At 37.3% G+C, this 20,690-nt stretch overlaps 1 protein-coding gene across 1 annotated transcript; it reads right to left on the bottom strand.

Moving 5' to 3' along the window:
- Positions 1-3,898: 3,898 nt before the first annotated feature.
- On the bottom strand, positions 3,899-19,933 carry LOC107811937 (uncharacterized). The gene is made up of 10 exons (XM_075237708.1): positions 19,521-19,933; positions 16,185-16,302; positions 15,996-16,070; positions 14,995-15,081; positions 8,561-8,617; positions 7,546-7,638; positions 4,781-4,853; positions 4,606-4,681; positions 4,356-4,446; positions 3,899-4,250 (listed from the first exon to the last, which is right to left on the bottom strand). The coding sequence occupies exons 2-10, from the start codon at positions 16,233-16,235 to the stop codon at positions 4,131-4,133; spliced, it is 723 nt and encodes a 240-aa protein (XP_075093809.1). The 5' UTR covers positions 16,236-16,302; positions 19,521-19,933; the 3' UTR covers positions 3,899-4,130.
- Positions 19,934-20,690: the final 757 nt, after the last annotated feature.

The following is a 20,690-nucleotide window of genomic DNA, read 5'->3' as shown; positions in this document are numbered from 1 at the left end:
GTTGCATGCTTTCCCTTCTTAGATTGGTAAAGCATAATAAGAGTATAAGAGTCACCTCCATATAAGACTTGGGATGGGGTGCAACAGATGGTTCCACAGACAAAGATCTCACTGCACAAAATAATCCAATCATGTAGCATTAGTATTTAAAGAATCAGTAAAAACCAATTTAACAAAATTTGGTAGCTAGAAACAGAAAGTAGAACCTGAACGTGCATCACCATCCACTTTTCCATTCAAATAAGATTGCTGGACCATAAAAGCAAATCAGAAACTGAATTTTAAAAGCCAACAGAGATATCAATTACAAGATCCAGATTTCTGTGTTGCTATACAACCTTACCCTAGATTGAGTAACTGAAGTTCTGCGATCATCTAGTTCTGTAATTGGTATTCTCCCAGAAGTATTACTTTGCCCTGCATGTATAAAGCAACTCCAATCAGACACCACGTCCCGTCTAAGGATGACTTGGATCCTTTATCTCCTTTTTTTCTTCAGACACGGGCCACCCGCGGGGGGTGCATGATATATGAAATCTAAAGAACCTGGCATTTACTTTATGACTGCTAAAATTCCAGGGCAATTACAACATTATAACGAGGACAAAGCTAGTATATATAAAAGGGAATGCAGATGGAGTGGAGAAAGAACTTAGACAGAAGTGCGGGGACCAAGAACTGAAACCTGTTAGGAAAGAACTATAGAGCAAAGTCATGCTATAATGCATTTATTTATCGAGACATAGAGGCCAAAACACAAAAAGCCTATAGCGTAAGCAGAGACTTTCCACTTTAATAGTGAATGAATGTAAAAGGGAAAAGGTGAGAGAGTGGGTATAGAAGTACGTGATGACTACCTTCCAGTTTCTCTATAGGACTTGTCATTGATTTCATCTCACGTACTTGGTAGTTTAACAGACTTGTCAGCTCCTCAAAATACCTTTTCTCTGTGGAGGAACACAAGTTAAATCACCATCATATCATTAATGGTAACAAGTTAAGCACCAGAGACGAAAGAGAATGAAAGAGTTGAGTCACCAATGCAGAAATAATTTTTCAGTTCATTTTATTTCATATCCAGTTCTTAACTTGTTACTATTATGAGATTTCCATTAACCAACCTTCGGATTTTGATGCCAACATCTCCTGGCTTGCTCGGGCGACATCAGCAGCTTTCGCAGCAACAACAGCTTCTTCTGCTAAACTTGGTTTTTCCTTTACAATATCTTTTTCATCTTCTTCATCCATTACAACCTTGCGTATCCATGACTTCAATCGGGGAATAATGACTTGAGTTTGGCATAGAGCATTCCGCATTTGATGAGGATCTTGTACTTCACGTTGAAGGATCTCGGATTCCTTTTCTAAGGCCATTTAGTTAAGTTGGACAGTATGTAAAAAGATACTCATCTTCAATTAAAGGTCCTGCCTAGCAATTCTAAAAAAGTTTGAATGTGCATCGCATCAAATTGTAAGATTGAATAGCGAAATAGAGGATTCAGGCTCAATTCTCATTCAAAATATTCACATATATATTAAAATTGATTGAATGGCTTTCAAATATGTGATTCTACTAATAACCAATACTTCTCCAGCTTTTCTCTTATTCTTCTTGTCGTTTACAAAAAGGGGTTATTTTGCATCATACGGTAGTTAGATACATTAAAAATGGCTAATATAGGATAGACAGTACAGATGTGGTACCAACTGGCATGGCAAATTGGAGGTTCTTTACTATGCATTACCTTGAAGAGTACGGCTGTTCCACCTTCTGAAGCAGCAAGTAAACCTACAGCAATAACTGCATGAGTCCAATGGAAATGAGAGAGATACCCCATTTTTGTCATGCTATTGCTCGGTGTAGCATATTTTTTAATGCAGCCTGTGGTGCACTAGTTGATGAAGGCTTCAGCTTCCCATCTGCCATCAAAATATCAGAAGAATAACATGACAAGTATAGGCTCCAAACATTATCAATCTCAAAAAATAAATAAAAGGCCAAACACAAATTTCATTTTGAGAACAATACGAATTACCTTCATTTGCAGCAACTGGCTGTGTGCTAGTAACAATTGGCTGAAGTGCACGACAACTATTAGATCTCAACCACGACAGAAGTTCGCAGTAAGCAGTTCTCTGAATACAAGAAATTTAGAGTACCGCATATTCTAATATCTTGTAATTTTTCTTCGCGCATAACATATGTTTTATCAGCAACATATATGCACTTATGATTGCTGTTAAGAAGTCTGTTACTGCATTTAGTGGTTGAAGAAGATCTAGCCCATGAAACCCAACATGTTGTAGTAATTAAAAAGAGAACATGACAATAAAATGTTAATATCAAATGGACATGCTCCGCAACTCAGTTTACCTACATGATAGCAGCTCACGTAGTTAGGTATTTATGTGTACAGATACCTTCTCTCCAATCAAGAGTCAATTTAGCTTTAAATGCAAGATGGTTTTTTTCCTTTTCTTTCCCTTGAAATTCAGTTCATAGGAGTTGGTTAACGTGGCGTCTCAATCAAACGAGAATAACCAGAATCCAGCTACCCTTTTAATTGCTCTTCATTCTTTACTGAATTTGTTGCTTTTTCATTTGGTTATCTGAATAAAGATTGTTCTATTAAAAAATTGATCTTTTTGTACTTTATGATGTTTGTGCCTTTTTATCTTTAACTTGATAGGAGTATGTTGTTCTGCTTCTTTTTCTTTTATGGGTGGTTGTCATATTTAGTTTGTTAAGCAATGAAATAGTAGCTTGATAGTATTTACATTTAATAACCATTTGTTTAATTGGGAGTATTGGACGAATCTTTTGCTAAAAACAGGAACTTGTGTTGTAGAAGCTGCAAGGTGAAATTATGAGGTCTTTTTCTGTATTCTTGAAAAATTGCTTTAGCAACTAATGGAATATATTGACCTAATTTCTCAAATGAATGGACTGATTTGATATTAATTAGCTGGATATAATACTGTGCATATTCAATAACTAGATAATTTTGTTTTCAGTATGAGGGTTCTGATGGTAGTAGGTTCATTTAACTAGATAATTTACGAGGCTTCGCACAGTTAATGATTAGACCACACCAGCAAACCATATCAACAAGAGATATGAAGTGGTATAAAATACCCAACAAATTATGTGGCCAAAGAATGAATCGATAGTAGGAGTACTGAATTACATTTTATTAGGAGAGGAAAATATGAGCTGAGGACAATACACTCTGTTAAGTGAAAGCTTTCTCATCCTATAGAAATTATAAAATGCTGCTTGAGATATTTTCTTCTCACCTGGGGAAATTGTGAACTACAACTAGCTGAATATAGATATCTGCATACACATGGGTTGATAGTTGGAGTTGCCACAAAAGACAGTAGTTTTGCTTTTCATATTAAAATCAAGAATACTGTCTTGTTTTGGTCAAATAATGAACTTCCGAGATAGACGGAAAGCATGCAATTTCCAGGACCACTTTCAAACGAGGTTTTGTTAATCTTTAAGACTCCATGGAATTTTGAACAACATGTAGCTGCTTATCTCATTATCCAGTGCATACATTATGCAGTCTGAAGTAACAACCATCTCCATTGTGCATATTATATATATCTGTACATAAGGTGCAAACAGACGGAGCTAGTGGAACTCAGAGGTTACTTCAAAAATATTGTTACTCCATTTAATAGGAGTGGTGGGCACCAAAATTACAAAACTTACCGATGATTATTGATGATGATGATAGGATGTCAGAACACACAAGTGGTAGGATATGAGAAATCGTTACAACCTATATAAGGAAATGGAGCGACCCATGTAGATACATCTCGTGAAAAGGAATAATTCATATTGCAAAACTGAGCAGTCACAATTTCAAGTTATATATATGTTGGATGATGGAGAAAAGATTGGTATTGGTATATGAAGAACAAATACAACCACAGACAGACAGTCGTCTTTAAACATCGAAATATACTCATATAAGTTACACCCTTTGGCTATTATACTCTCACTGGAATCACATTAACAAGCAGTGCAGTTACATGAGTGAAGAATTGGATGGACGCAACCCATATAACACATTATACATGAATTCATTTGGCTACATGGTCAAAGTGCTGAATTGAGTTCAATTTACTCTATCAAGCAGCCTCTCCACCATGATCTTTTGCTGCACTGGTGTCAAGGACTCAGAGTTCATTATTGCATTTGCAACAAGAATGATTGTGGATTGGTGCTCAGCATTTACCTATAGCACAACAAATGTCTAAATTGAAAAAGGAAGCACTAATTGACAATTTGAAAGAAATGAACCTGACCAACCGCAACAAAAAAGAGTGAACTAATTTCATACCCACACACGGCCATTTAAACCAACAGCTATCTCAAAAGCTAGCTTCTTTCCAAGACCCTCAAGAACTGGACATGTTGGTGAACTCAGCAACCTAAGAAGAAAATACAAAAAGGATGAACATGTAGCTTAAGCCTGAATAGCATGTAACAAGACCTTCAACCTTTTTCTTGTCTCTTTTCTGATCAGCAAGTTTACAGTATAACCTGAGAAAAGATCTGTGTTGTAAGTTAAAGCCAAAACAGAATCTTACATCCGTGATAAACCAGTTGACGATTCAAACATATAGCCACCCTTGATGAGGCCAAACTCGGCAGCTTTTCCAGAAGCTGTAGTGAATAAGATAATTATTTGAAAATTAGGAATAAAAGCAGATAGATTATGAAATACAAAAACTCCTGTTGCAAATTAATTAGGAAGGCACCAACCATCCATGCAAGATAGCTCAGGGTTCATTCCAGTGTTGGCCTTGACTACACGGGCATAAATTAGAGTACCTACCTGAAAGAAAAACTATTAAGATAAATCCTATGGTTTATTCGAATTTAATATGGGGACATGACATTAATTGGTGTTCCAGTAGGCAAATAGTCCTTTTCTTTAATTAGTACAATATCGATTTATTGTTGAAAGAAAGAAAGTCATTTTATTGCACAATAGCAATAAGATGGTGCTGTCATGTTTACAAGCAAAAACTCAGCCTGACAATGATACATGAAAAGCTCTATACTGGATAACTTTCTTTTGTTGTGGAATAATAGTTAGTTCACCTATCAAGTTGTTTTTATTTCCCTTTTCTTATTTTTAGCTCACTGGAGCAATTTCAACCTTTAAGTACATAAACAAATTGGACCAACTCTAATTCATGGTTCTGATCAGACAAACTCACATAAAAATTTCATGTCATATAACTTTCTTTCATGCGATCGAGATTTAATCTAATCATCATTTTTTTGTCCAGGTAATCACAAACTTTACATTGAGGTTAAAAGGTAAATCCAAAATCCAGTGTTATTAAAAGGTAAATCAGCGCTTGAATTTGACATCTTTTGAATTTGACGCCAAGAGAGAGAGAGAGAGAGGGAGGGAGAGAGAGAGGGGGACAGAATAAAGGATAAACAGAATTGAGTACTGGGATTCCTCTCCATATATGCTTGAGCATTCTCTCTATGGCTTTTGTCTTGTTCCTTTTCTCTGGTTTGCAATGGCTAAGACTCTACTATCTTTGCTTTTCCCTTTGGTTATTTCCTTATTGTTTTTCTTCGTCAAGATGAGTTTTTGTTCTTTTTCTTCTTTGTGCAAGTCGTCTTCTGCAAATTATCCTTTGAGCTTCTTTTCTGCTTCTTCATTCATTCTTCTTTTCTTGTTTATTCTCTATTTCATTTCTATTCTACACTTCCCGGCTAATAATCTCAGAAATCAACTCATTTTTCCAACTGAAGATTTTTGAAAGGATAGCTATAGAACTGTAGAACCAAGACAGAATACGCGAGGTTGGAGGTTTGGAGACAGACTTTGGAATCTAAAGGTTTCAAACTGAGTAGAACCAAAACAGAATACTTGGAGTGCAAATTCAGTGACGGGACCCATGATGCAGACGTAGAGGTTAAGCTTGATGCTCAAGTTATCCCCAAGAGAGCGAGTTTTAAGTATCTCGGGTCTATTATCCAGGGTAACGGGGTCATTGACGAAGATGTCGCGCATCGCATCGGAGCGGGATGGATGAAGTGGAGGCTCGCTTCCGGTGTTTTGTGTGATAGGAATGTGCCGCTAAAACTTAAGGGTAAGTTTTATCGAGTGGTGGTTCGACCGGCTATGCTGTATGGGGCTGAGTGTTGGCCAGTCAAGAACTTCCACGTGCAGAAGATGAGAGTAGCAGAGATGAGGATGTTGAGATGGATGTGTGGGTGTACCAGAAGAGATAGGATTAAGAATGAAGCTATCCGGGACAGAGTGGGAGTAGCCTCCGTGGAGGACAAGATGCGGGAGTCAAGGCTGAGATGGTTCGGACATGTTAAGAGAAGAAGCATTGATACTCTTGTCAGGAGGTGTGAGAGGTTGGCCATGGAGAGTTTGAAAAGAGGTCGAGGTTGGCCATAAAGTGTTTGAAAAGAGGTCGAGGTAGGCCTAAGAAGTACCGGGGAGAGGTGATTAGGCAGGACATGGCGCTGCTTCAGCTCACTGAGGACATGACCCTTGATAAGAGGGTGTGGAGGTCGAGGATTAAGGTAGAAAGTTAGTGGGTAGTTTATAGTTGTTCACCGATAGTCTTAGTAGCATGCATGTCTCTTCATATTCTTAGATTTTTATTACGTTATGTGGTTTTGTTCGCCTCAGGTATTGTATTTTCCTGTTGCTATTATTGGGTACTACTTATCCTTTATCTCTCCCTTTTTCTTTTCTCTTCCATCTTCCTTCCTTCCTTGCCCTTCCTGAGCCGAGGGTCTATTGGAAACATCCTCTCTACCTGCATTAGGTAGGGGTAAGGTCTGCGTACAGACTACCCTCCCCAGACCCCACCTGTTGGGATCAAACTGGGTTAGTTGTTGTTGTTATAGCTGTAGAACTGTACATGTTTTATCCAGGCATATTGGATGTGAATACCATATAAAGCTATCTATACAAGTGAACAAGTAATGTGAAGGCCAGTTACTAAGAGGCACTCGCATAAAATTTATGAGTTAAGTAGTCGAGTAATTTGTTTGCCACCATGGAGGAAAGCACTGCTCTAAAAGGCATTTGGCACAATATCTCCTTTTACATTCAATAAAAACACCTATAACGCCACAATATCAGCATGACTGCTACCCACTTAAAGGCGGGGTGAGGGTATTAAATTACACTGCTATCAATGAACTAATGTGATCTCTTCTAATTCAAGAGGCAACATCAAGCAATTCTTGAACTAGCAACCAGCAATTATTAAAAAATTAACTTTTCAACTAAAGGAAAGTCAAGCTTGCCCCATTCGGAAGTAGCCTTCTAATTCATCTATCTCCTTAAACACTAAAGCTGTCATTCAATTTCAAATGATCAAGATTCATAAAGTGAAAAATTGCAATCAGATAAAAGTGCAAGAAGCATCTCCATTTGAATTATTAAATACTTGCACAATTACTTATCATAAAAAAAGAAAATCAGAGGAGAAAAGAACAAAGAATATGAGCAAATATCATGGAACTTAGGATTGCACCTCAAATTTGGGTATGTTTCTCCTAGTCCCTCCTTCAAATGCTAGCACGGGCAAGAATGCCATCATTGGCCCTTTTATGTCCACAAAAAAGTTCTGCCAGAAAACTCAAAAGTGAATTTGAAGTGTACAAAGAAAATTCATAGATCTTAATGATCAATGTAAAGTTTGTCCAGGTAATGACTTCATGAAAATGACAGGAAAATAGACAAAACGACAGGAAATCTCTCATCAAAAGTACTAGCAAATAGAGGAGAAATTTTTTGGACCAACCTTTTACCTCAATGAAAGTAATTTTGTATGGTCAATTATCAACATATACTCCCCATGACAGTAATATGAATGTAATTTTACATGGTCAATGATCAATACACTCCAAAGAAAAACTTTTTCCCCAGCAGACTTGGATCATTACCCTTCCCTTTTTGCGCAACATCCGCTGATGTGTCCTTAGTGGTGGTTTAGAACCTAAAACCCTACAGTTGGCTTCAACAAAACTTTAACAAATTACACTAAATATCCAAAAACACATCATAAACCTCCTCAAATATTAGGGGCAAAATTCATGCACTGGTTGCTCATACTACACAAAAGCAAAAAATCCAATGCAGCTGGAAGCTCCTAGTTAAAGCATCAATTATACAAAGCAAACAGAAGACAGGTAAATAGTTCCCCAGAAACAAAGGCAACTCGTCAAAAAGATAATGATATTAATATATGGTTATTACTTATCGGAAAAAAAGGAATATGAGGACCTTGACTTCTGAACTCATTTAAAAGAAAAGGATAGTGGGATGCTGAAAAAGAATAGTTCATAAATGCAGATAGTATTCAAGAACTTAGAAGTGTAGCCGCTACAGAGTTCACGCTGCAGTAAGTAGAATTAAGGATACAGCTAGGACCGAAGTAATTATAACTATTCAAAAGAAATCAAAAATAAGGAACTCACAATAAGCAGAGATATTACTTGCAAATAAGAAGAATAAGCAGCAGTTTTAAAATAATTAAAAATGCTTACATCCGCTCTTGTGTCCACCACAATTCCAAGAACACTGTCCCCCACGGAAGGTATATACTGTAAATATATTACAGTGGATCAGCAAATGAAAGAAAGTTCAACTCGATTAGAAGAGAGCATCCTAATCTACTTTCTCAAGAAAAAGAGATCATCCTAATCTAAAGTCAAAAACAAATGAAGACGGTCAAACTACAGTAGAAATCAAGTATCACTGATGGAATCATTTAGTACTATGGCTCCCTTTTCAGTCCATGGTTCAACACAATATGTTTAACTTTGTAATTTCATTCTTTTCCTTTATTTTCCCGAGTTAAATGAGTACAAGAAAAACCACAAAAGACTCGGATAATTCTGAATTGGATAATCTTGTTTATCTCTCAGATATAGTAATATTAACGGACTTGTGCAAATAGTTGTTTTTTTAATGAAATAAGGTGTTTCATTAGCAAAAGGCATCAAGGAGATACAAATTACAAAAGTAATGAAATGCAAAAAAGAAAAAAAGAAATTTATATATATATATATATATATATATATATATATATATATATAAATTATAGCTCCCTTTACGGTGTCGGTCTAAGACCAAGGAGCTGACAAAGTCCAAAAATTGGTCAGTGCTAATTAGAGGAGCTAACTTAGTCTAACAAAAAAGATTGAGTAGGAAGGATCATCAAAAACACCAAAAAATAGCACCAAGGATCATCAACCAAATTTTTTTTATGGTCTTGTCAACTCTCCATAAACTCCAGCTCAGGTGAGCCTCTTTCATCTTCTGTGGCAAGACACAATTCAGGTCAGAAGCCACAGGGCAGTGCAAAAACAGGTGGTTGACAGTTTCTGCATCTCCCCGACATAGATAACACCTGTTGACCAACTGGAAACCTCTTCTGTTGAGGTTGTTTTGAGTTAGGCGGGCCTCATTGAGGACAATCCAGTTGTGGCAAATGACTTTGATAGGTAGTTTGGTCTTCCATATTAACTTCCAGGGCCATGCATCTATCACCTGGTTCTGGGAACCAATATGCCTGTAGCATTCTTTTACTGTGAAGGTCCCCTTATTCCCCCAACAGATGGTATCTTGTTGGCTCACATCAATATTGTACCCCTCCACTTTTGATAGCATATCAAATAGGCTATCAATTTCCTAGTCTTGCACTGCTCTTCTAAATTGAACATCCCAGTTGCTACCATTTCTGTTTTGAGCTATAGAGGAATTCTGGTAGACAGTAATCTGATATAGGCTAGGATACTCATCCTAGTTTCCAGAATCTTATGTGAACCCCATTGCCTGGTTTGAAGTGGATGTATTGGAAGAAGTCATTCCCCAATTTACTGATGTACTTCCAAGGACACACACCATAAGGTGCATTAGAACTTTTAGTGCTCCAGGTATCTCTTTTCCCATGCTTGGCAGTGATCACTTTCTTCCATAGGCTTGATTCTCCCGTGCCATATCTCCAAAACCACTTCATTAGTAGGCATTTATTGTGGGTTGCTAGATCTCTAACTCCCAATCCTCCACTGCATTTTGGCTGAGTGACTTTATCCCACTTTATCAGATGAAACTTGTGGGTGTTCTTATTACCCTAGGAAGTTTCTCCTTAATCTGTCCAATTGCTTTAGTACTTTCTTTGGAATAGGAAACAGTTACAAGTAGTACGTTGGTATGTTGTCAAGCACACTGCTGATGAGGGTTAATCTGCCACCCATGGATATATATTGAAGCTGCCAGGAGGTTAGTCTCTTCTCAAATTTTTCAATGATCCCATTCCATACCTTATAGTTTTTGAACTTAGCACCTAGTGGTAGGCCCGAGTATAATGTAGGCAGAGTCTCAATACTGCAACCCATAATGCCTGCCAGCTCCTCTACATTTGGCACCTGATTGATAGGGTAAATTATACTTTTCAGCACATTGACATGTAACCCTAACAAAGCTTCAAAGAGGAGAAGAGTTAGGTTTAGGTACATAACTTGACTTATCTGCCTCACAGAAGATCAAAGTGTCATCAGCATATAACAAGTGAGAAACCGTAACTGAGTTCCCAATATTGGAGCCTACTTTGAATCCCTTAATCCACTGCATTTCTCCGGCTTTTTCCAACATCTTGCTTAGCCCCTCCATGGCTAAAATGAACAGGAAAGGGGAAAGTGGGTCTCCCTGCATGATCCCTTTTTTAGGGAAGAAGAAGCCCATTGGTTCCCTGTTGACTAAAACTGAGTATTTGACTGTAGAGATGCTGAATTTGATCGACCTTAACCATTTGTCTCCAAATCCCATCTTCCTCAGTATAGAGATTAGATAGGACTTGTTGAGTTGGTCAAAAGCCTGGTCCAGCTTGCACATAATACCAGGATCCCCAGTTTTAATCCTCTAATCTAGAGCTTCACCAGCTATAAGTGTTGCATCTGTGATTTGTCTATGTTTGATGAAGGCATTCTGATGACTGGACACAAGTATACCAATAACCTTTTTCAACTTTTCTGCTAGCAGCTTGGCCACAATCTTATAAACACTTCCAATAAGGCTTATTGGCATATAGTCTTTGAGCTTAATTGCCCCTTTCTTTTTAGGGATCAAGGCAATGAAAGAAGCATTACATGACCTCTTATAAACACTTCCAATAAGGCTTATTGGCATATAGTCTTTGAGCTTAATTGCCCCTTTCTTTTTAGGGATCAAGGCAATAAAAGAAGCATTACATGACCTCACCATATAACATTGCTGATGGAAATGATTGAGAGCCCACGTCACCTCTGGTTTCATAAATTCCCAGGATTTTTGGGAAAAAGCCATACATCACCTCTGGTTTCTTAAATTTCCAGGATTTTTGGAAAAAAGCCATTGTGAAGCCATCTGAACCTGGAGCTTTATCTGGGGCACATGAAAGAATAACATTATGCACTTCTTCTTCCTCAAAGGTTTTTTCTAGCATCTCTGTGTCTTCCCCTGAAAGTGTAGCAACTTCGTCAAAGTTAGTTGTTGGTCTCCATCCCTCATTCTCCGTGTACGAGTTCTGATAAAAACTCAAAATCTCTTCTTTGATTTTTGCCTTGTCTTCTATTAATTCATCATCCACCTGGAGCTTGTCGATAGTGTTGAATCTTCCGTGAGAGTTAGCAATTGATTGGAAGTACTTTGTGTTCCTGTCACTCTCTTTTAACCATTGACACCTTGAATTTTGTCTCCAAGATGTTTCTTCAGCTTTGGCTAGTTCCTCCAACTCCACTTAAACTCCAGATTTTCTGCTTCTCAAATTGTATTGGGATTCTATTTTCTGTGATATGTTCTAATCCAGCAAGTTCTTCCAGTGCTCTGTTTCTCCTGACTTCCAGGTTACCAAAGATTTCCTGGTTCCAGTTGGAGATGTCCTTTTTCATATTCCTCATTTTCTGAGCGAGTATGAAATCAGGACTACCCCATATAATGTAACTCTGTCACCACCCTTTCAACATATCTATGAACCCTTCTTGTTGTAACCACATGTTTTCAAACTTGAAATAGGAGTGTGTAGAGTCCCATTCTCCACACTCCAACAACAATGGTCTATGGTCTGAAATTGGTCTTGGAAGAGCCAGTTGTTTGATTGCTTTGAAGCTCTCTTCCCACTCTGTAGAAACAAGAAATCTGTCTATCATGGATGCATGTAGAATGTCTTCTCCCCTTTTCCAGGTGTATTGTACCCCATGTAGAGGTAGATCAATTAATTGAAGCTCCAAAATAGTTTCTATAAAGTTCCTCATAGTTGTGGATCTACATACATTAAAGTCCCCTCCAATCACCCATTTGTCCTCCCAGATGCCCCTTATTGCACCCATTTCCAGCCATAAATCTTCCCTCTCAGAATTGGTATGCGGGCCATACACTCCGGTAAAAGACCACCTAAAATCCCCATGCATGCTTTAAAGCATACAAGTTTGGGTAGTTGCCTTGACGAGAGTCGGTGCATTTCCACAATCGTTTACCCCATCGGATGATAATGCCACCTCTGGTACCACAAGCTTTTAACTCTACCCATTCAGCCTACCTGTTCCCCCAAATATGATGAATGAAACTAGTTGGAATGTTTTCCATTTTGGTTTCCTGTAGACACAATATATCTGCCCTCCATTTTTCGGACTAGTGATGCTAAAGTGCTTCTCTTTTTCCTACCATTAAGACCATGTATGTTCCAACTTAAGATTTTAACGTTCATCTTGATACAATCTTGCAATGCCTGCCCCTTTTGCTACTACACTCATCATAGTTAATCTCACTAATTAAATTTTGCACCTCAATTTCCCCTTTTTATTCGTTGTGGCAGATGGCCCTCTTTTCTGAATTTGAGCTTGTCGGTTCTGATCCATCCTCAAGATTAAATCCAAGATTTCATGTTCGAACCCAACTGCATTAATCCCAAAAGCTTTGCATGCTTTACCCATAACCAAATTTGTCCATTTGGAAGTATCTATTGTGTTGGGATGTTGAACTACTTGTGATTGCAGGAGATTCTCCTCATGCCAGGGGAGGTAGAGTGGCTCACTGTAGGAATCAGTGTCTGGGCAAACAAGAGCTGTCGAGGCAGCATCTGACCAATTTAGACGATTTAAAAGACTCGTGAGATTGCTTACAAAAGTTTCTATCATCTGCTTCGTCGTCAACTTCAGTGTCGTTGATGGGCATGTGAAGATGATTCTGTTCTACTTCCGTGGATGTGAGTTTTCTATGAGTTGTCTTTTGGCAAAGTTTTGATGATATTTGGAGAGTTGTTGCTATGAGTTTGGGGGCTAGGATCTTTTACTCTCCATACTGATTGGGCCTTCCTTGATTTGCCCTTTGCTTGGGCCTTCTGACTTGGGGTTTTGAAATAACAAGACTGAGTTTCTATTAGGCCCAAATATGCTGAGCTTTTAACTCCTGAGCAGCTTGCTTGATTGGGCCTTGTCAGAGGATATTTTTTATCGGCCCTAGTGTCCATATAACTTGGAGTGGGACCAGATAAATTTAAATTAAAGTTATCTTATGCCACCTGACCACCCACAATACCCGAGATGTTCCTTGGTCTCTTCTCCCCTGCATCTCCAGCACTTCTCCCCTGTAACTGGACTCTAGTTGGAAATGGCGCACGTATGGAAGCAACTTCCTTTAAAATCGAGATCTCAAACCTCCAATCCTCCGCATCAAGCTCGATTTTATCTGGGCATTTGTTCCTGCTAGCATTGACACATATTCTTGCCCAGAAATAGTGGCTACGATGCTTTGTGCCTTCATCAATTCCGACGAAACCACCACAAAGATCACCAATAGTAAGGTTCAAGTGACCACGCGTGGATGGGAATACCAAAAGCCTTGACCCATTTGTATTCTGATCATCCCAAATCAGTTCCTGCCACCGGTGACCACTCAAGAGATAGACGGCGACCATTCCAAAACCATTCACCAACATGTATTCTCACCGCTTCTTGTCTTGAAGGAAACTCAAATAGAAACTGGTAGTGAGAGAGGGGTGACTAATACCAGCACAGATATTCCACCTATTCAAGTCGGCTACTTTTGTTGTGATGTTTCCCACATTTCCTGCATTCGTTGCTGAGATCTCCGGCCACTGAGTGATCTTTGTTGTATTAACATATGATCTTATCTGAGGAGCATAAGCCTGCTTGTATCTCTTTGTGGGCAGTTCCTCCAGAAAATGTAATATCTAATTAGCAATGTCACCTCATCCCCCATTGTAAACTGATTCGGGAATAATTACTGCTTTTTTCCTATCACATGTCCAAGTTTCTATTCTGATGAATCTGCCATATGGGCTGAAATTTAGAAACACTATGTATGCGTATGCTTGTGACTTCCATCCCCATCGCTTGTAATGATCCCCTGCACTTCTTGATGCTTGCCTGAAAGCTCCACACACTCGACGAAGGTTCTCCTCGTCTAATCTGATTTTGGCCGAGAATCGCATGCCCCTTTCAATTAAAACGAACCATCATTCAACTGAATCGATCAGCTCAAAAGATTTATCACCTGCAATGAAGAAAGTCTTGTTTTCCATGTGAACCCAGTGAAGAACAGAGTGATATTAACAAGAAAAGTCGTCGGAACATGGTTCAAGTAGAGAGAGAGAGAGAGAGGGCTCATTTCCCAAGAGAGAAAAATTTTGCAAATAGTTGATTTAAGAGATTAAATTGTGTAGATCCACGCACATTGGCTTAGAAACATTATATGAGATTTTCATTTTAGCAACAGAGCAACTTATATACTACAACTATTTAGACTATAGTACGACCTCAAAGCTGATGAGTTACATCAATTTAAAAAATTCGACCTAAACAGTGAATAAGTGCAACATTATGTTACCTAGTACTCATCCGCTTTGTGTTTCCCTAAGGGTTGGCACCAAAGGGATTTCTCGTCAGCAAAAAAAATTCTAGAAAAATAGCACTGCACTTACTCTTTTGTGTGAGCTTTCAATCCAGTATTTGTTTGGCTTTGAAAACCTCAAAGTACCAGCTTTGACCACAGTTATAGCGTCATGGTCCTGCCAAAGCGGCAAAAATATGTATAGAAGATTAGAGATATTTATCTTAACAGCAGTTAGAAAATCTAAGATACTGATGTATTGCCTCATTGTATTTTGAGCATACTAAAAGTAGGATAGAAATTTCTCAAGTATCAATATTCAAACCATAACTCAAATAATGCTAAATCGATTACTATCATCCACAAAGGAAAATACCATATATACAGGAAATGTCCCAGAACGGTGGGGGAAGCAACCACAAGTTGGAGATCTCACAGGATCAGTGTCTAGCTTGAATATGTTGCCTATGTATCTCTTTTTGGTACATATGGAATGAAAGAAATAGAAGATTTTCCCAAAATAGCAAGAACGGTATCTTCCAATTTGAGTTTGTGGTGTAAAGTCAAGTATATAAATGATCCAGAATCACTGACAGATTTGGCGGACACCCTGAATTTGAGAAGAACTAAAGCATTATAAATGTACATAGTTTTTGGCATTTGGTTGCATTGAGTAGTGATCCCAATTTGCTGAAGGAAAATATGGCAAAAGTGATGTATAAAGTATAAATGGAACCTTTTTTTATATGTATTTTTTTGTGCAAGGAGATAAATCATGTTCTCTAGGCAGTTGGGCAAACTTTAGATGACTCTTGTTGATACAAGTTGAGTCATATACACAATTTGAACATATTCTTCAAACAATCTTGATGTTATATTAATGAAATTGTTTGAGTTATATAAAAGGGAACCATATACAGGGAAAATGGTGGAAGAAAATTAGTTCTTTTACTCATTGCTAGTAAGTGTTGAACAAAATACCAAAATGTATCAAAATCCATGTGCCACAACATGGAGAGTTCAGAAAGTCACAGTAGCTACACTAAAAATAATCAAAGCATCCATATGAAATTAACCCTACTGAAACAAAACCTGTTGGAGACCCCCACCCAGCTTAATGGTTTGGTCAGTCAACTTAGAAAGATCCAAAATCACATCACCCGGAACCTGATTAAAATCAAAAATACAATATTTTTTGCATTAGATATACATGCGTGAATTTCAATATATTGGCACATAAAAAGGAAGAAAAAAATAAGTGGGGGAAAACAGGGTACTTACTACAGGTTTATCAATAAAGGTTGAACGAGTAGGTAATGGCTTTGAAGCCATTGTCTTTCTTGGTTTTAACTCTGTTACAGAGGGAAGTGTAAAACTTACGGTTGTGTACTCAGAGAGCCTGTTGTAGGAGAAGAAAAGGAAACGACGTAAGAGAAGAAGTATATTCCTTGTTTTCCCTTCCTTTTTAAGTCGTTAAAAGGTGATAAAAATGTTATTTGAAAAATCATCGGGTTTTTTACACCGAATATATAAATTTTAGTTTAAATATTTATGTTCAAATTTACATCAAAAATTAAATAATTAGACCCTCATGACATATAACTAGTAATACTTTTTTCAGAGAGAAAGAAGAAAACAAATGGAGCTATTTTTTAAGGTGTATGATCGAGAACCACAATGTCGGTGTACGCATAAAATTGATTACTGACAGTTGGATGAATGAGGAGATGACACGTGGAGATGAAAAGAGGTAGCATGTGAGTCAGCAAGTAGTTGATACCGGTTGCAAGCATGTGACCGGTGTTGGGTGAATTCCGAAAACAGGGTAACCGATAGCAAAGATTTGAAGAATTGATATCGAATAGCATTCAATAAACAGCTGTTACAGAGAATATCTGCATTTATAGCCAACTGTTATGCAGCCATCAATGACGGTTTTATTCTTATTCAAGAGGAGCTTGATTTGGGGATCTTGTCTCCCTAAATATAGCTATAAATAGGAGAATTAGTACCCATTGTAGGAAAAAAATATATTATGTACACAAAAGCTTGAATCAGCTCTCATTCTATAACATTATTCTTCTACCTTGATCTTAATATTGTTCTTACTTTTGATACTGGAGAAGCTAAAATTCGTAGCCAGGCTTGTATTTCCTATAAGTTCATTTTATAATCTTATTTATGTTCTTATTTATTTCATATCTAGGTCAAATTAATTCATGTGTTTATAAATCGCGTTACAAATCCAGTTATACCATTTTACGGGTAAACAGTTTAGCGCCTACCGTGGGACATAGACAACAGTGTAATTGATTTGATCCATTCATCTATTACTAACAAATTTTGATTCCTTTCTTAGCAAAAGAAAAATTAGATATGGCAGCTAACAATGTTAATAATTCCTATAATGATTCAACCAGCGAAACCCGCAATGAAGGAGATGAAACAACTCCAGTTCGCGAAAGTCAAAATCCTCGACATGTGAGAAGTCCAGCTCCTAATGATGCGGATGATGAACACGTTGAAACGGTCAAAATCTTGAGAGAACAACAAACGACAATTATGGATCACATCTCAAGACTGTCACGCCTCTTTTTTCCCACACAACCCTATTACGAGGTTGAGTTAGAAGAGTTTTTCCAATTAAAGTGACATTTTGAAAAGGGATTATTTATTATTTGGAGTCGCCGCTTGGAATTGAGTTTTGGTGTTCCAAGTCACCTTTTTATTTGAATCCATCATCAAACGGAAGATTTGACACCTTATTTATAGTCAACGAAAACAGAAGACTGAGTAAGAAATTCTGTTGACCGAGAGTAAGGTGTGAGGCACCCCTCGAGTCACATAATTCTAGCACGGTCGCTTTTATTGACTAATGTAAGGCTTAAATCAGTTTTTGGCTATTCTTATATTTTATTGGTTATTTTGACCTAGATGCGGTATGCATACAAGGTACTTCTTAGAAATTAGATGTTAAACCAAGGTACGGAATGTACACACGGTTAAAACATAATTATTTTAAACTTAAAGGTATCGAGATGTGGGAATGCGCACATAATCCTTTTACTATTTAAGCAAATCAATCCAAAGTTCAGGTATGAACACTGTCACAACTCCTTTTTTCAGAAGAATAGGGAATTTTTCCAATTAAAGTGACATTATTCGAAATGGGATTATTTAATTCATTCAGTGTCTCCACTTGGGATAATTGTTATGGTGTCCCAAGTCAACGGTTTATTTTAAAATCTCAAATCGAGAAAATCATGACTCCATTTTATGGTCCGCGCACACAGAAGACCGGGTAAGGAATTCTGTTAAACCCGGGAGAAGGTGTGAGGCACTCCCGAGTTCCGTGGTTTTAGCACGGTCGCTCAACTATTAATAATTGGCCTAACTATCTGATTTATTACATGTTTAAAACCTATTGTGCATTTTTAACTTTCTAACCGCTTTTAATTATTTGTTGCTTTTGGGATTCATGGAATTTATTTAAATAAGTCACAATGTAGCGCACTCGTTTGTTTTCGTACATATTGCGAATCACGCCACGTGAAACGTACCCGCAATTTACAACATGTTTATTTTTATTATTATTTGAAGTTGAGGTCAAGTCACGTGAAACGCACAATTGAGTTGGGATTTACGTATCGTGACCATGCCACGGGAACCGTACCCATGGCCACGATGATTTATTAATCGCGCCTAAAGCAAACAACGGTGTTCAAGAAATGTTCATATTCCTTAGTCTTGTAAAGTCATTGGTTATGAAGAAAAAGTATGGATAAGGTATAGAACGTTTGAGATGGATCCAAAGCCAATTGATAAGAACATTATTGGGATAAAGCGTCGGTTAATAAGTTTACACTTGAGGATTGCGAATCTGGAAAGCCATTATCTTAACTTAGTTTGTTCAAATGCTTTATGAAATCTTTACTAGCTTACATGCCTTATATTTTTACAAAACCAACTATATTGTTCAATAACTGGACGGCAATGTTATAGCTCAATAAATAAAAGTAAATGATCAAGCGATGAGCTTCTATCAATTTAAGCATTCATAATTTGCACGAATAGCCATCCAAACAACTATACTGTCGATTATAGATTACCTCGCTAAAATTACAACATTCATACTCCACTGAAGAATACAGCTTTGGCTAACATTCACTATGATCTCAATTCTAACTGATGTTTAATAGCTACAAACCCCCAACAGCACTGCCCAACAGAGATAAAACTTCACTCAGGTCTAAAACTGTAAATCAGACCAACCCGTGGCCAGATCTGCAATTATTGACCTCTGAATCCCTTATTTTGATCATCATTAGACTAGCTATCAGGTGATTGCCAAACATTCATCAAGAGGAAAACAGTAAAAGGGAAACTATCATTAAGATATTTTAAGTTACTTTAGTGCTCATATACTAATCCATTATGAACCCCGAATCAAACAGATATTTACACTTTCAATTCATATAAATTACCTAGAATATCATCATCCAAATAATCTATGGAAGTATAGAATTGGCACATATTCAAATTTGAACAAGCAAAACTCAACAACATTGTGAACTTTATTTAACCAAGCTGTATTACAAAGTTGAAATCGAACAGTACCTTAAGACGAAAGTGAATCTGAATGCAGAAGATAACAAGTGATATGAAGCTCAGACTTTAGCTAGAAATTTTGAATTGCAGAAACCTTTCTCAGCTGCTCATGAATTTTCAATTTTTTTCCAGATTTTTTAGCTAAACAGAGCAACATGAACATTTTCCGGTACAGAAACAGTAACAAACAGCCACAAAATGCGAGATTCACACAACCTTTTATAGATCCAAGGAAGAGGAAATAGAACTTTGAAAATTCAGTAATCAATTACTCCCCAAATCTTGTTCGAAATCCCAGTTTTCTATGTGTGTGTATCCATGAATCCAAGAGAGAGGTGAGAATTGTGTGTATTTCCAGATGAGAGTGAAGTCCCTCCCTATTGCGAGAGAATCCGAGAGGTGGGGTGGCTGCTCGGTCCTTTTTTTTGTAAAGGGGAAGATAGGGTTTTTTTAAGAGGGGGGAGGGTCCGGTTGGAGGTGAAGATTGGGCTGGGTCGGACTTTCAGATGGACTGGTGATTTAAAGCAAATGGGCCATTCAGAGCTGGCCCAGTCCGTTTTTGAAGCTTAAAAGGCACCTCTTCCTTTCTTTCTCTCTTTTTCCTTGATTTTTAAATCCTAAGCAAATTAAATAAAATCCTAAATTAGATCATAACTTAATCTACCTTGCAAAATTAACCTTACTTATTTTCCATTAACTTAACACTAATTAATTTAAACTAAAAGCTAAAATGTAAACATGATTAGGGTATTTTGTGATTTTCATTTATTAATTATGCAATTAATATGTGATTAAATCCTAAAAATGCAATTAAAATCTAAAATGCTATGCAATAAAGAATTGAACATTTTTATAGTATTTTTTATGGTTTTAAAATGCATAAAAATGTAACTAAATACAAACAAACAATTAAAAAGAAATCCATTAAAAATTCTATAAAAGTCAAAACAACTAGAAAAAAATTATTTTTTGTGGATTTTCTGGGAATATTTTTTGCGGGGCAAAAATTACGTGCTCACAGCTACCCCTCTTTTTATCGGAAACATGAAGAGTTTTCGTGAAAAGATAAAGCGAGCAATTACGAGCAATTTTTGCCTGTTTGACACTCCATTCGGAAGCATTTTGAAAAAGTTTGACCGAACTTTGCTTCGGAGGTTGCCTACATATCTTTGGCTATAA

Source organism: Nicotiana tabacum, chromosome 19 (assembly GCF_000715075.1).
Source record: "Nicotiana tabacum cultivar K326 chromosome 19, ASM71507v2, whole genome shotgun sequence".
In the NCBI taxonomy this organism is placed as follows: Eukaryota; Viridiplantae; Streptophyta; class Magnoliopsida; order Solanales; family Solanaceae; genus Nicotiana; species Nicotiana tabacum.
The sequence above is the reverse complement of the archived record's forward strand: the minus strand, read 5'-3'. Positions and strand labels throughout refer to the sequence as shown.